The sequence below is a fragment of the Parasteatoda tepidariorum genome, chromosome 3 (assembly GCF_982258835.1).
Source record: "Parasteatoda tepidariorum strain Cologne lab strain chromosome 3, Ptep-v5.0, whole genome shotgun sequence".
NCBI lineage: Eukaryota > Metazoa > Arthropoda > Arachnida > Araneae > Theridiidae > Parasteatoda > Parasteatoda tepidariorum.
This window is the reverse complement of record NC_141757.1, coordinates 20,463,064-20,475,262: the sequence shown is the minus strand read 5'-3', so window position 1 is coordinate 20,475,262 and position 12,199 is coordinate 20,463,064. Positions and strand designations below refer to the sequence as shown.

General features: G+C 30.9%; 1 protein-coding gene and 1 long non-coding RNA gene across 5 annotated transcripts in view; one reads left to right on the top strand and one right to left on the bottom strand.

Moving 5' to 3' along the window:
- LOC107439305 (sodium/potassium-transporting ATPase subunit alpha) overlaps positions 1 to 12,199 on the top strand; it is a 121,781-nt gene that overhangs the window by 88,197 nt on the left and 21,385 nt on the right. For all 4 annotated transcript variants that reach the window (XM_016051861.4, XM_016051862.4, XM_071177037.2 and 1 more), the window contains 8 exons: positions 2,250 to 2,518; positions 2,616 to 2,814; positions 3,633 to 3,744; positions 4,580 to 4,712; positions 5,848 to 6,040; positions 6,566 to 6,741; positions 8,604 to 8,740; positions 9,934 to 10,151. In XM_016051861.4, the coding sequence (XP_015907347.1) occupies positions 2,250 to 2,518; positions 2,616 to 2,814; positions 3,633 to 3,744; positions 4,580 to 4,712; positions 5,848 to 6,040; positions 6,566 to 6,741; positions 8,604 to 8,740; positions 9,934 to 10,151 (1,437 nt within the window). The remainder of the gene's footprint in view (positions 1 to 2,249; positions 2,519 to 2,615; positions 2,815 to 3,632; positions 3,745 to 4,579; positions 4,713 to 5,847; positions 6,041 to 6,565; positions 6,742 to 8,603; positions 8,741 to 9,933; positions 10,152 to 12,199) is intronic.
- LOC147813464 (uncharacterized) overlaps positions 6,627 to 12,199 on the bottom strand; it is a 34,559-nt gene continuing 28,986 nt past the window's right edge. The window contains exon 3 of the long non-coding RNA XR_015432444.1: positions 6,627 to 6,765. This is a non-coding gene — a long non-coding RNA (uncharacterized LOC147813464). The remainder of the gene's footprint in view (positions 6,766 to 12,199) is intronic.

Below are 12,199 nucleotides of genomic sequence, written 5' to 3'. Positions count from 1 at the left end.
TATGGGGGTACGTTGTATGAGCTAACTACCGTATATAAACTGCTATTACATAGTGCATACGCAAGTACATTGCGAGAGCATACCCATTGTATGAATACCTTTGTACGTGTTTTGCGTGTACGCATATACGTACGCATTTGTACGTACGTATGTATATTTTCACCAGTTATCGCGTCTTGTGATTGCAGGTAATGATAATCACTTTTTATCTGAAATCGTTACTTGTAACTTATAAAAATAATTACAAGTAGTTTATTACCTTGCACGTTTTATTAGTACTAGTCACAATCGTAGTCAATTAGAATATTCCGTGCCCATTCTTCTTGAGCAGTGAAATTGTTCAATTATTCTTGACTAATGAACAAAGAATAACGATTGAAAACAATGAATGATTTATTCCTTACTCAAAATATTTCTGACTAATGAATAAATCTTTATTCATTATTCAGAAAGATTCTGAATAATTATTCATCATTTTTTATTCTTTATTCTGAATGACAATTGCCCATCTCTGGTAATATCTCTCCGAAATTAATGTTAAATAAACCTAAAAATTGCGTGAATAATTTTTTTTTCTTTAAGTTAACACCAAAATGAGCTTTTAAATACTATTTAAATAGCCTATGAAAACTCTGGGCACTTAAAATTCAAAAAGTGTACACCAGAACCACACGCCTTCACACCATACATTAAATATTTTCTCTTCCGAAAATTCCAATGATGGTGCGTTTCGGACATGGTCTGTAATTGTTTACAATGGATAACGAGTTGACGAATGTTTTTGGTTGTTTTCAATGCTACTTTTCATTGACAGAAACTCAAGTTAGCTGTTAAAATATGCATGCATGTTTTTAATTGCGTCTCATAAGGATATTTAAATTTTAATATGTAACTATCTCTGAAAACTGAATTAAATAATTCTATAACGTGTAACTTTTGTCCATTTCTGTTCTGTTTAGAGTAGTTCAAATTCGTCTTAATAATATCACTGTGCTACGCGTATGTTTGACTTACAAACTAATTTTATTTTAAGTGTTAGTGTCTGTATACAATCCAAATTACTGATTATTAATTTATATTGTAGCGTACAAATAACTTTACTGATTCTTATATAAGTCGTATCTTACTGTAATTATAAATTTTAGTGTTACTGAATAACAAACATAGTGGGGGCTTTACACTAAGCAAAATAAAAGAACATTCTAGGTATTTCACTACAGTAGGAACTATCCTTAGTTTTTTGTGTTGTGGAACACTTAATAGATCACCACTTTTGTGTAATGTAGTTGCCACCATTTTTAGTGTTCAGAAATTGTTTTTAGTGACATTCCAAGTGCATCCACGCATACAGTACATCCTCGACATTCGAAATCAAACTATAAAACTAAACTACTTACACTCAAAATATTTGAATCGTCAAAATGTTTAACGTTTTGCACAGACATTTTAAACAAAATTAGTGTTATAATAATAAAAATGGCATCTATCTGCAATACTTTTACGAAATTCATTTAAGTAAAATAGATGTGTCATTCATAATACTACATTAATAAAAAAGATTCGAAAAATCTATTGAATAAGGAAATGGGGCTGAAGGAAATGAATAAAGTACAAAAGTAAATGAAGAACTTAGTTGATGAAGTGTTAAGTGACATTTTAAAAACACTCAATAGAATGTCTCTTAGCCCGTTACTCTAATAACTTTTTCAATTATGTTATTAATACTGCTTATACAAATATATTTTTAACAATGGAATTTATGACATTGCAGGCACCTGCCATACAAAAGTAAGTGAAGAACTTAGTTGATGAAGTGTTAAGTGACATTTTAAAAACACTCAATAGAATGTCTCTTAACCCGTTTTCTAATTACTTTTTCAATTAGACAAATATATTTTTAACAATGGAATTTATGACATTGCAGGCACCTGCCGTACAAAAGTAAATGAAGAACTTAGTTGATGAAGTGTTAAGTGACATTTTAAAAACACTCAATAGAATGTTTCTTAACCCGTTTTCTAATTACTTTTTCAATTAGACAAATATATTTCTAACAATGGAATTTATGACATTGCAGGCACCTGCCGTACAAAAGTAAATGAAGAACTTAGTTGATGAAGTGTTAAGTGACATTTTAAGAACACTCAATAGAATGTCTCTTAACCCGTTTTTCTAATGACTTTTTCAATTATATTAGTAAGACTGCTTACACGAATATATTTTTAACAATGGAATTTATGACATTGCAGGTACCTGCCGCGGTGTTGTGATCAATACCGGAGATCGAACTGTGATGGGCAGAATTGCCAATTTAGCTTCAGGTCTGGAGATGGGAGATACTCCCATTGCTCGAGAAATCGCCCACTTCATTCACATCATTACAGGGGTGGCTGTCTTCCTAGGAATGGCCTTTTTCGTTACGGCCTTCATCCTCGGATACCATTGGTTGGATGCCGTCATCTTCCTCATCGGCATCATCGTCGCCAATGTGCCCGAAGGATTACTAGCCACCGTTACAGTAAGCTACTCCTTCTTCTCTGCTTGCATATATATTTTTGTTCCATTTGTAAGACTTATGGAGAAATAAAAATAAATAAAAATGCTCCTGTATCTAGGTGTGCTTAACCCTCACTGCCAAACGAATGGCCCAGAAGAACTGCCTTGTAAAAAATCTGGAAGCTGTAGAAACTTTAGGCTCAACATCCACTATTTGTTCGGATAAAACGGGAACTTTAACACAAAATAGAATGACGGTAGCTCACATGTGGTTCGATAACCAAATCATTGAAGCTGATACAACAGAAGATCAATCAGGTAAGTTTAATCATTGAAAGCATGAGCTTAATTTCGCATTTGCGAATGTCAACCTATATTGTGAATGTCAATGCTTCTGTTACCTGATCCATTTTTCTTGATGCAGTTCTAACAAATGTATAAATGACATCTAAGTATGTACAAATTCTACGCTTAATCATTATCGCATTGACAATTAGCATGTGTTTTAACCACTTTCTTTAGCGTGTATTTGCAATTTTACTGTTTGTTCCATAAAAAAAAAGAAATTAATTTCACGGAATTAGGAATTAATTCATGGAATTAGAATTAATTCATAGAATTATAATTAATTCATAGAATTATAATTAATTTCATGGAATCGGGAATTAATTCAGGGAGTTAGAATTAATTTCATGGAATTAAGTGATTTAGGAGAAATATTGTTTGTCACAAAATGCAAGAACCTAAATCAACGAAATTTTTCTTTTAGAAATATAGTTACCCATAATCTCATAAGTTATAATGTGGATTAAGAAAGAGATGTTGATATACCTGATTTCTATACATCACACCCCTGATGATAGATAAAAAAAAGTAACAATAGTCAGATCCAGATAAAGGTCAGATAATGCAGTATCCCCTACTCTCATGAATATACAATAAAAAAACATATTTATATAAAAAGAAAAGTTTTAGCAAAAGACGAACATTGCTGTCGTAATGACGATTGACGAATATTGAATGCTCGTGTTAGACATTTATATTTTCTGTTATAACAACTGTTCAATTCAATACCACTTGTTTTCACTAGTATTTAATTTTTCAATAACAACTTTTTTTCAAAAAATTTACTTAAGGTGTTCAATATGATAAATCATCCCTTGGCTGGAAAGCATTAGCAAGAGTGTGTTGCCTTTGTAGTAGAGCAGATTTTAAAGCTGGACAAGACAGTGTTCCCATCTTAAAAAGGTATTTATGCGTGTTTACTAAAAGGAAAGAATTTTTCTAGTAAATTTGGAAAATAGATTAAGTTTTTAAAAAAAGAAATACGCAAAGTTACTTAATTTAGTTTGCATTTTTATAGGAAGTATGATCCTGATATATTCCATTAAATAATTAAATGAATAATAATTACAACAGACCTCGCAGAATGTTTCTTCATTCGACAAGTAACAATTTCTTTCAGTCAACCTTCGAAAAATAATAGGAGCAATTCCTTTGTGTCACATGATATTAGCGAACGAATATTACTTGAAAGAAATCTATTAAACAGAAAATAACATTTGAAAGAAAGCATTACCTCTTAATCATAAAATCACATATCGAAGAGTCCCTTCTAACGCTCTCTATATTCATTCAATAATACTCTGAAAAATTCCTTTATGGCGTTTGCTACTAGTCAGAAGATATTACTTGAAAGATATTTTTAAACCGTAAAATAAGACTGGAAAAATAATTTTTACTAAAATTCATTTTTAGAAGTGTTTCTTTGCAATGATCATTGTTAGTTCTTACTGATTCCATACATAAAAAATTCTTTTTCCATTTTTGACTTTAATCAAACAATACATTCTTACGTGAAGTTAGTACTATAGTTTTTTCTTTTTTATATCCATTTCCTTCCTCATTTTATAATTATTTTCCTTTTTAATCATTGAAATATTGCTTTTTTCCTTCAGAACTCTAACAATATTTCAATAATATAAATTCTGTTTGCTATCAAATTTTTTTTTGTTGTGACCTATGGAATAAATAACCTTCAGACATCAATTTTCAGACGATACTGAATCACTTTTAATTTCAGGGAGTGTGCGGGAGACGCTTCGGAATCAGCTATCTTAAAATGTATGGAATTGGCTGTTGGAAGTGTTACACAATACCGCAACAAAAATCCAAAAGTCTGTGAAATTCCCTTTAACTCCACCAACAAATATCACGTAAGTTAAACGTTTATTAATCTTTGCAGAGATTAATGTAGCCAAATATTCCCTTAGAACACGCAAACTAAGCTGCTGCCCAATGCTGACCACATTGCCACAATCATGTCGTTGGTAACGAAATTGTAGACTCTTATTCTCCATGACCCTCCCCTGGCCCCTGGCTCCCCTTTCCTTACTTTTGCACGTAACTTATTAATTATATGTTTTCACTTATGCCACACTGCAAAAATATTACAGTAAAATTTGAGCTCAAAAGTAAATGAAGAAACTTCAGAAGAGTCGCCATTCCCTGCTTGTTTTCACCTGAAATTTAATTGTAGAAAAAGACGGCGTAATGAGTCCTCATTGAAAAGTTTATTCAATTTTTTTTAACAGTGGCTGACTGCAAGTTTAAACTGCATCAAAACTCAGAAAAACACATTTATTCGGTACTTTCTCTTAATAGAATAAATTCTAAAGAAAATCATTGATTGTATTCAAGAGCAATTATTCACAGAATTAATTCTAGGTAACCGTAATACACCATAATTTTATGTCAGAAATGGGGTATTTCCTAAACGTAAATAAACGTTCACATTTCACTCTGTCGATAACCTATTAATAGACTATGGGTCGCTAAATAAATTACAATAATTTTGCATTAAGATCACAAAAAAGTATCAGATTAAATATAAATGCTCCATAGCAACAGAAAACGGACAATTTCGTTTGAGCTCGCGAAAAGTACAGATACTTTCTCACGACTAACTAAAAACCAAAGCAGCCGACTCTAGAGAGAATCTGCGGTCGAACCGCTCTTGTTCGGTTAAGTTTTAATTGCTGGATTTCACCAATACAATAATCAACTTCTGTTTATAATTTCACCAATTCCTATTTTGCGGTTTTCTAAAATTACGAATCTTTGCCCATGAAATAAATTTGTTAAAATAAGTTGCAGCATTTTACGGCAGTTGTTTTAAATTTAACGCTATTGAGAAATTCATTGATGATTTTAAATTCTAATTAGTTTTATTACTCTTTAATAAATATTAGACTCATCATTTTCGAACGTCGATTTTCCTTTTTGTCCATTTTATGACTATAAGCTATTATTAGTATAAATTTTTCTTTCAAATATTTTTCGAAATGACAGGTAACAATACATGAAGTAGAAGATAATGGTGAACGTTTCTACCTGTTGTGCATGAAAGGAGCTCCCGAAAGAATCCTAGATCGTTGCTCTACAATCTACATACAGGGCGAAGAGAAAGTGATGGACGAGGAAATGAAAGAAGCCTTCAACAACGCATACCTTGAGCTTGGTGGACTCGGAGAAAGAGTCATTGGTAATAAAAATTTAGAAAAACTAAACTAAATAAACTAAAATAATCAATGTGAAGAGAATATTAAAATGCAAAAAGAAAACTTTTTCTCCAGAGAAGCATATTTAGTTTCATTTAAATTGTCAAATTCTAAATCTTATTAAAACAGCTGCAGCATAAGCAATTACGCAATTGCATTCCCTTCAAAATTAATAAATAAACTATGCAACCAAAAAATGAAAAGGTATGCCAGGGATGTAAGGGTGAAACATACATGCCAGATTAGCTTGTTTGCATGCCATTGGCATGTCAGGCAATATAATTTTCAAACTCTGAAGTTTCTCAGACTTATTAAAATTTACTTTCTTCACTAAGTAAGTTTGCTTCATAAAAAAAGTTTCATGGGTTTCTAAACTGAGCATTCCACGCGTATAAAAATTTAATTTAATCTACAATATTTCAGTGTTTTTTTTTTCTAAATTTTTTTTATATATTCTATTTTGAAATATAGTATATCTTAGTAATTATGTGATTTTTTTCCCTATTTAGGTTTCTGTGATTTCGTCTTACCTGCCGATAAATTTCCGCCTGGTTATCCTTTTGATGCCGACGAAGAGAACTTTCCCATTTTTGGTCTCAGGTTTCTGGGACTTGTCTCCATGATTGATCCTCCTCGAGCTGCTGTACCAGATGCAGTAGCGAAGTGCAGAAGTGCTGGAATCAAAGTAGGATTCATGGCTTTTTCTCCTCTATTTTGATAAAAAATATTTGCAGATATTAATATTATTTATCTATTTACGATAATCAGAATACTGATTTGCTTTAAAACTTAGAACTGTAGTCGCAGGGAGATAGTTTATAATATTAGTTGACACGTTTTTTTTTTTTTAAATTAAAATTCAAAACATAAGCTCAAAAGTAAAGATATAAAAAAATGCGCGTATACACAGCAATTTAAGCTGTTTTCGTCAACTGCCTATCCAAATTAAGTTCGGAGTGGGATTACCACAAAACAAAGCGATCTTCCTACGACGAGACGTGCATAGAATAATTTCTTGCCGTACCTTAAATTGTGAGAAGTTATTGAGAAATTCATAAAACGCGTGAAACTTATGCGGAAATTTTAACTTCATAAAGGGGCGATGCAGTTATGTACAACTAGATGTTGCTAACTGGAAGTAATTTTGATGTAAGATTTAAGTTTCATTTTTTTTCTCTATTTTGATATAGTACTATAAAGCTTGTTTCAAAAAATAAATTATTCTCACTACCCAAGGTTCTTCAGTAATTTACTATTATATATTGCCTTATAAGAAATATATTGTCTTATTCATTGGGGTATTTACATGGACTACGAAATTTGGACGAGAAATCCCTTTTAATTTTCAAAAGAAAATAAAAATGCATACGTATTTTATATTTGTATTAGTATTGTATAAGTATTTTGGAAGTGGGGTTCTTATAAGCTGTTCCTGAAAAAAAGAGATTAAATTCTGAACCGCATAAAATATATAAAGAACTCGATAAAGTGGAACACATAAAAGTACAGTAAATGAATTAAGCACACTAGAATGCTTGACCATTGAGTAAGAGAATGTTTTTAGTTAAGCCAATGGGAAAGAGGTCAAAGACTAGACTACGACTAAGACAAAATGATTAGGTTTAAAAAAAAAAGATTAAAATTAGAGATGCTTAAAGAAAAACCTTTATAAGGATTCGATGAACCCCACCAACACACGTAGAGATTTTGTGCCATACAGGGTGTTTTAAAAACTAAAAGAAAAACCAGAAGTAACGAGCAATCACGAATAATCTTTTGATAAGCAAATACAGAGAGATAGTTAAAGGTTTGATCTGGAAATAGTAATAATTGGTTTATAACAATAGGAAATTGCATAAAACTATTTATAAATCGATATTTTCATGAATGTCGTTTTTATTTACAAAAAAATTAATGATGTCGTCAAGAAACCAAAATGAAGACCAACAACCCATTCCGATCTCCTGTTCTTTTGAAGAAAGCCAGAACCCACCCAAAAATGTGGAACTAGTGAAAGAGCAGTGTAACTTCCTTAACTAAAACAATTATTGAGAAGAGTGTTTTTTGACTCGAAAGAAAATTAGAAGTTATTTCGAATGTTTTTTTTCTAAAATATCTGATGCATCTTAAAATTCTTTTTGTTTTTTTAGTTTGATTAAATATACACTTTTATTTGAATATCTCGCCCTTGGTTTAATACATACTTTAATTTGCATTCGTGGCACTTGATTTATGTGTACTATTAATACTATAATTGAAAAAATAATTTGGTACAAACAAAACCCCTTTACATTAATTTGCTTTTTAATTTTGTAATTAATAATATTTTTTGTGAGTTTGTTAATCTCTGAAACATTTATTTAAAGTAAAATTAGACCTTCCGTTTCCCTTAAATAATTTTCATATGAACGCAAATGAGTTTTTTTGTAAAAGTTTAATTGAACCTGAAGAACAAATAATTAGCACCTTTTTCTAAATCCCTTCAAAATATATTTATGGAGAAAACAGAATTTTGTCTCCTTATACCACTTTTGTGTGTTTTTTTAGGTAATAATGGTAACTGGAGATCATCCTATCACTGCCAAGGCCATTGCTAAGGCCGTAGGTATCATATCAGAAGGAAACGAAACTGTAGATGATATTGCTGCTAGACTAAACATCCCAGTGGAAGACGTTAATCCAAGGTACAAAACAAATTTACTGAAGAATTCAATCTTATGTATCCTATATCTTCTCGATAATTTAACATCCAAACACATTTCAAAATTACTTTAAAATGTTTGATATTGTGCTACTTTTAGATACTTCTCTATTTTATACAGCGGTGAGTACAATATCAGAGATAACTTGAATTGGGAAAATTCCATTTTTAATTGATATATCACCGTGTTTTGAAAATCTAAATTAGTGTTAGCAACACATTCTCCCGCCATGTAAATTATTAAAAAAGTATTAGCTGTGAGATCGATAAATTCTACAATTAACGTTCACACATTTTGTTTCAAAGAAAGCTAGTTATTTATGGATAGCAAAGAGTTGTTTCAGCTATTGTTTCTTCTTCCTTTAACTATCTTCAGCTATACTTCCTTAAACAGAGGTTTTCCCGTATGAACTAGTCAGCTGAATGCAGAGACTTTGCGTGGTGTCGCCATTTTGGTAAAGTGTGTTTATGTTTGGTTTGTTTGAAATTTTTACCAATGAAATATACATGGTGGTAACATCGGGAGAGGAACCCCTAATTAGCTAATAAATAAGAGTTTTCAGAAACTTCTAACTAACTTTAAGCAAACTAACTTCAGAGAGCGTTGGCTACATTAAAATGCATCGATTACCTTTAGTGAGCCTGGGATTGGTCAAAGAATCTATAAACTACAAAGTAAATAACTAAAAACACTATTACAAGTTCTAAATAACCAAACAAATTGTATGAATTCCGAAAGCAAATTAAACTTTTGAAGCATGTGTTAAAAGCAAAATTCTGTTATTTAAAATGTTTAACTGAATGCCTGAGGGGGAATGACGATAGACATCTTAAAAAACCAATACTTTGACCAGGTGGTGAAAAAATCTCATTGTTCGATAGCATTTAGAAGAAGAAACACGCGTAAAATGTCCGCGTTTAATGTATATGATGTCCCTCAAATGGCAACTATCACTAAAATTCTTAATTGCTTTGATACAGAATTTAGTCGTTAATTTCTTTGGTGAAAAATATTTGGAATAAATACATTAGAATTTTACAACTTATCTTATTTCTATTATTTTTAAAATTTACAAACTCAATAACTTTTGAATTCTAAAAACTTAATCTAACGAAAAAGAAGCACGATAATTTAACATGCATTAAAATAAGAATCTGTTTTCTGCGCTTTGACAGGGACGCAAAAGCTGCAGTTGTTCATGGTTCTGAACTTCGAGATATGGCTTGTGACTATTTAGACAATATTTTGAAGCATCACACAGAAATTGTGTTCGCCCGCACATCTCCACAACAGAAACTAATCATTGTGGAAGGGTGTCAGAGGCAAGGGGCTATCGTGGCAGTCACTGGTGATGGTGTCAATGATTCACCTGCACTCAAGAAAGCTGATATCGGTAAGTAGACATCTTCATTAAAAACATAAGTTCTGGAACCTGGGCATTTCCTCTCAGTTTTCAACAGATTAATTTGATAAACAATATTAAGACTCATCGTAATTATCTACACTCGCCATCTTGGATATCTGGTTAAAATTTTAATTTGTGTTTTTTTTGTATATATATATATATATATATATATATATATATATTACCAACGTTGAACAGCGGGACCAATTTTGAGTTTACGGTTACCAATGTTCAACTACTTCTTAGACTTATCTAATAAGACAATGGAACTCCTGGATCAAGTATTGGTAGAAATTTGCCTTCGTGGAGGACTTTTTGATGGAACTAACCCGCATTTGAGTTAAATGGAGAGGAAAACCATGAAATTCTCCCACGGTTAGCCTGACAGCAAGGGGACTCTAACCCATGATCCGTATACCACTAAGGATATTTTGCGTCAGCACTGTAGTCGGTGTAAGCAGGATGCGGAATTCGTATCGACCAGCCATCGCTGGGATTCGAACCAAGTTTACCTCATTGGAAGGTGAACGCAGGAATGCAAACAAGTATAGTATTGTTAAACAGTGCAAGGACTTTCGAAAAAGATAGAAAGTAAAGAGGTCACTTTATTAGTTAAGGAGAAATAGCACGTGATACCTTTTAATATACTTCTAAGAATTTTTTCTCATAACTTTAAAGCATTAAAATGATGCGATTTGTGGTTTTGAGTAAATAATTTAAATTTTCAAGCTTTTCAGTTTTTAGATTTTTAAAATTTAATTTTATTACAATTTAAACTGAAGAAAACAGATTTGGAAGACTCTAAAATATTCTATTAACCATAATAGCATAAAAACAAAGGTAGAAATCGAAAGTCTAAAAACAGGCAACTGTATACTGTTTAACTGCCAATCAAAAACTGTTTATTGCTAAATTGTATTGGCATAATTTTGTCTGAAAAAAGGAATTGAGAATCTAAAATACCACACGCTTTATACATCAAATTGTGATCTTGTATTTTACATATGCATCGAAAAATAATGCCAAATAAATTAATTATCCATAATTAGCTTATGTTAGAAGTTTCCCTTCCCGTCTCCACCCCTTCGATATTTAAGTTCGGTCTGTTGAGGAAGGGCATAAAATTGAAACTAATTATTCAACAACTCAGTTCAAAAAGCATAAATAATGTGACCAAATTACTAATTTGCTAAATAACTACTTGAGCGTATCAAAATATTAATACAATATATTTCGAACGTTATTTTGGGTAATCATTAAAATCTACAACCATCCTCTGAACCTCTACAGTTAAAAATAACGTTTATGCATAGTAAAGTGACTATGCTATGAGATGAGAACGTAAGTTTCAAATTATATTATTGTAATTTATTTTATAAAGTCTTAGAATAATGTGAATAGAATCTTAAAATAATTTTATAAAGTCTAGAATGATGATTAGAGAAGTTGTTTTGCGAATTTGTAAATACCCTTATTTTTTCATCAATTACAAAACATGAGCTTTGAATCGAAATTTCAATGTTTGCATATTACGATTCAGCGCAAATTATTGAGTGTATCATCTTAAAGCTTGTAATATCGATTATTAAAATGTTTTGAGTTAAATGTTAAATTATAAATTTTTTCATTGAAGAAAATAGCAATAGTGGAGGTATAACTCCATTCAGAAATTTGCTTGACAATTTAGTGGATAGTAATCGATCATTTAAAAAAAAAAAAAAAAAAAAAAAAAAAAAAAAAAAAAAAAGTTTTCTGATTAAAAAAAATAGCTAAGTGCATTTTGTATAGGTGTTCTCTTAGAATTATTTTTTTACTTTTCTGCAAAAAAAGGATTAAATGTTTAGAGGAAACTTCATATTCTCTCTTTATGTATTCTGACAATATTTAATTACTAAGCAAATCGAAATACATTTTACTGCATAACTTGCATTAGGGTATTAAATTTGGAAATGTCAGACAGTTAACAATCTGTTGAAGTTCTTGTTAAATATTTTTAAAAGAACCTTTTATTGGTTCAGTACTTGAACTTTTGTCTT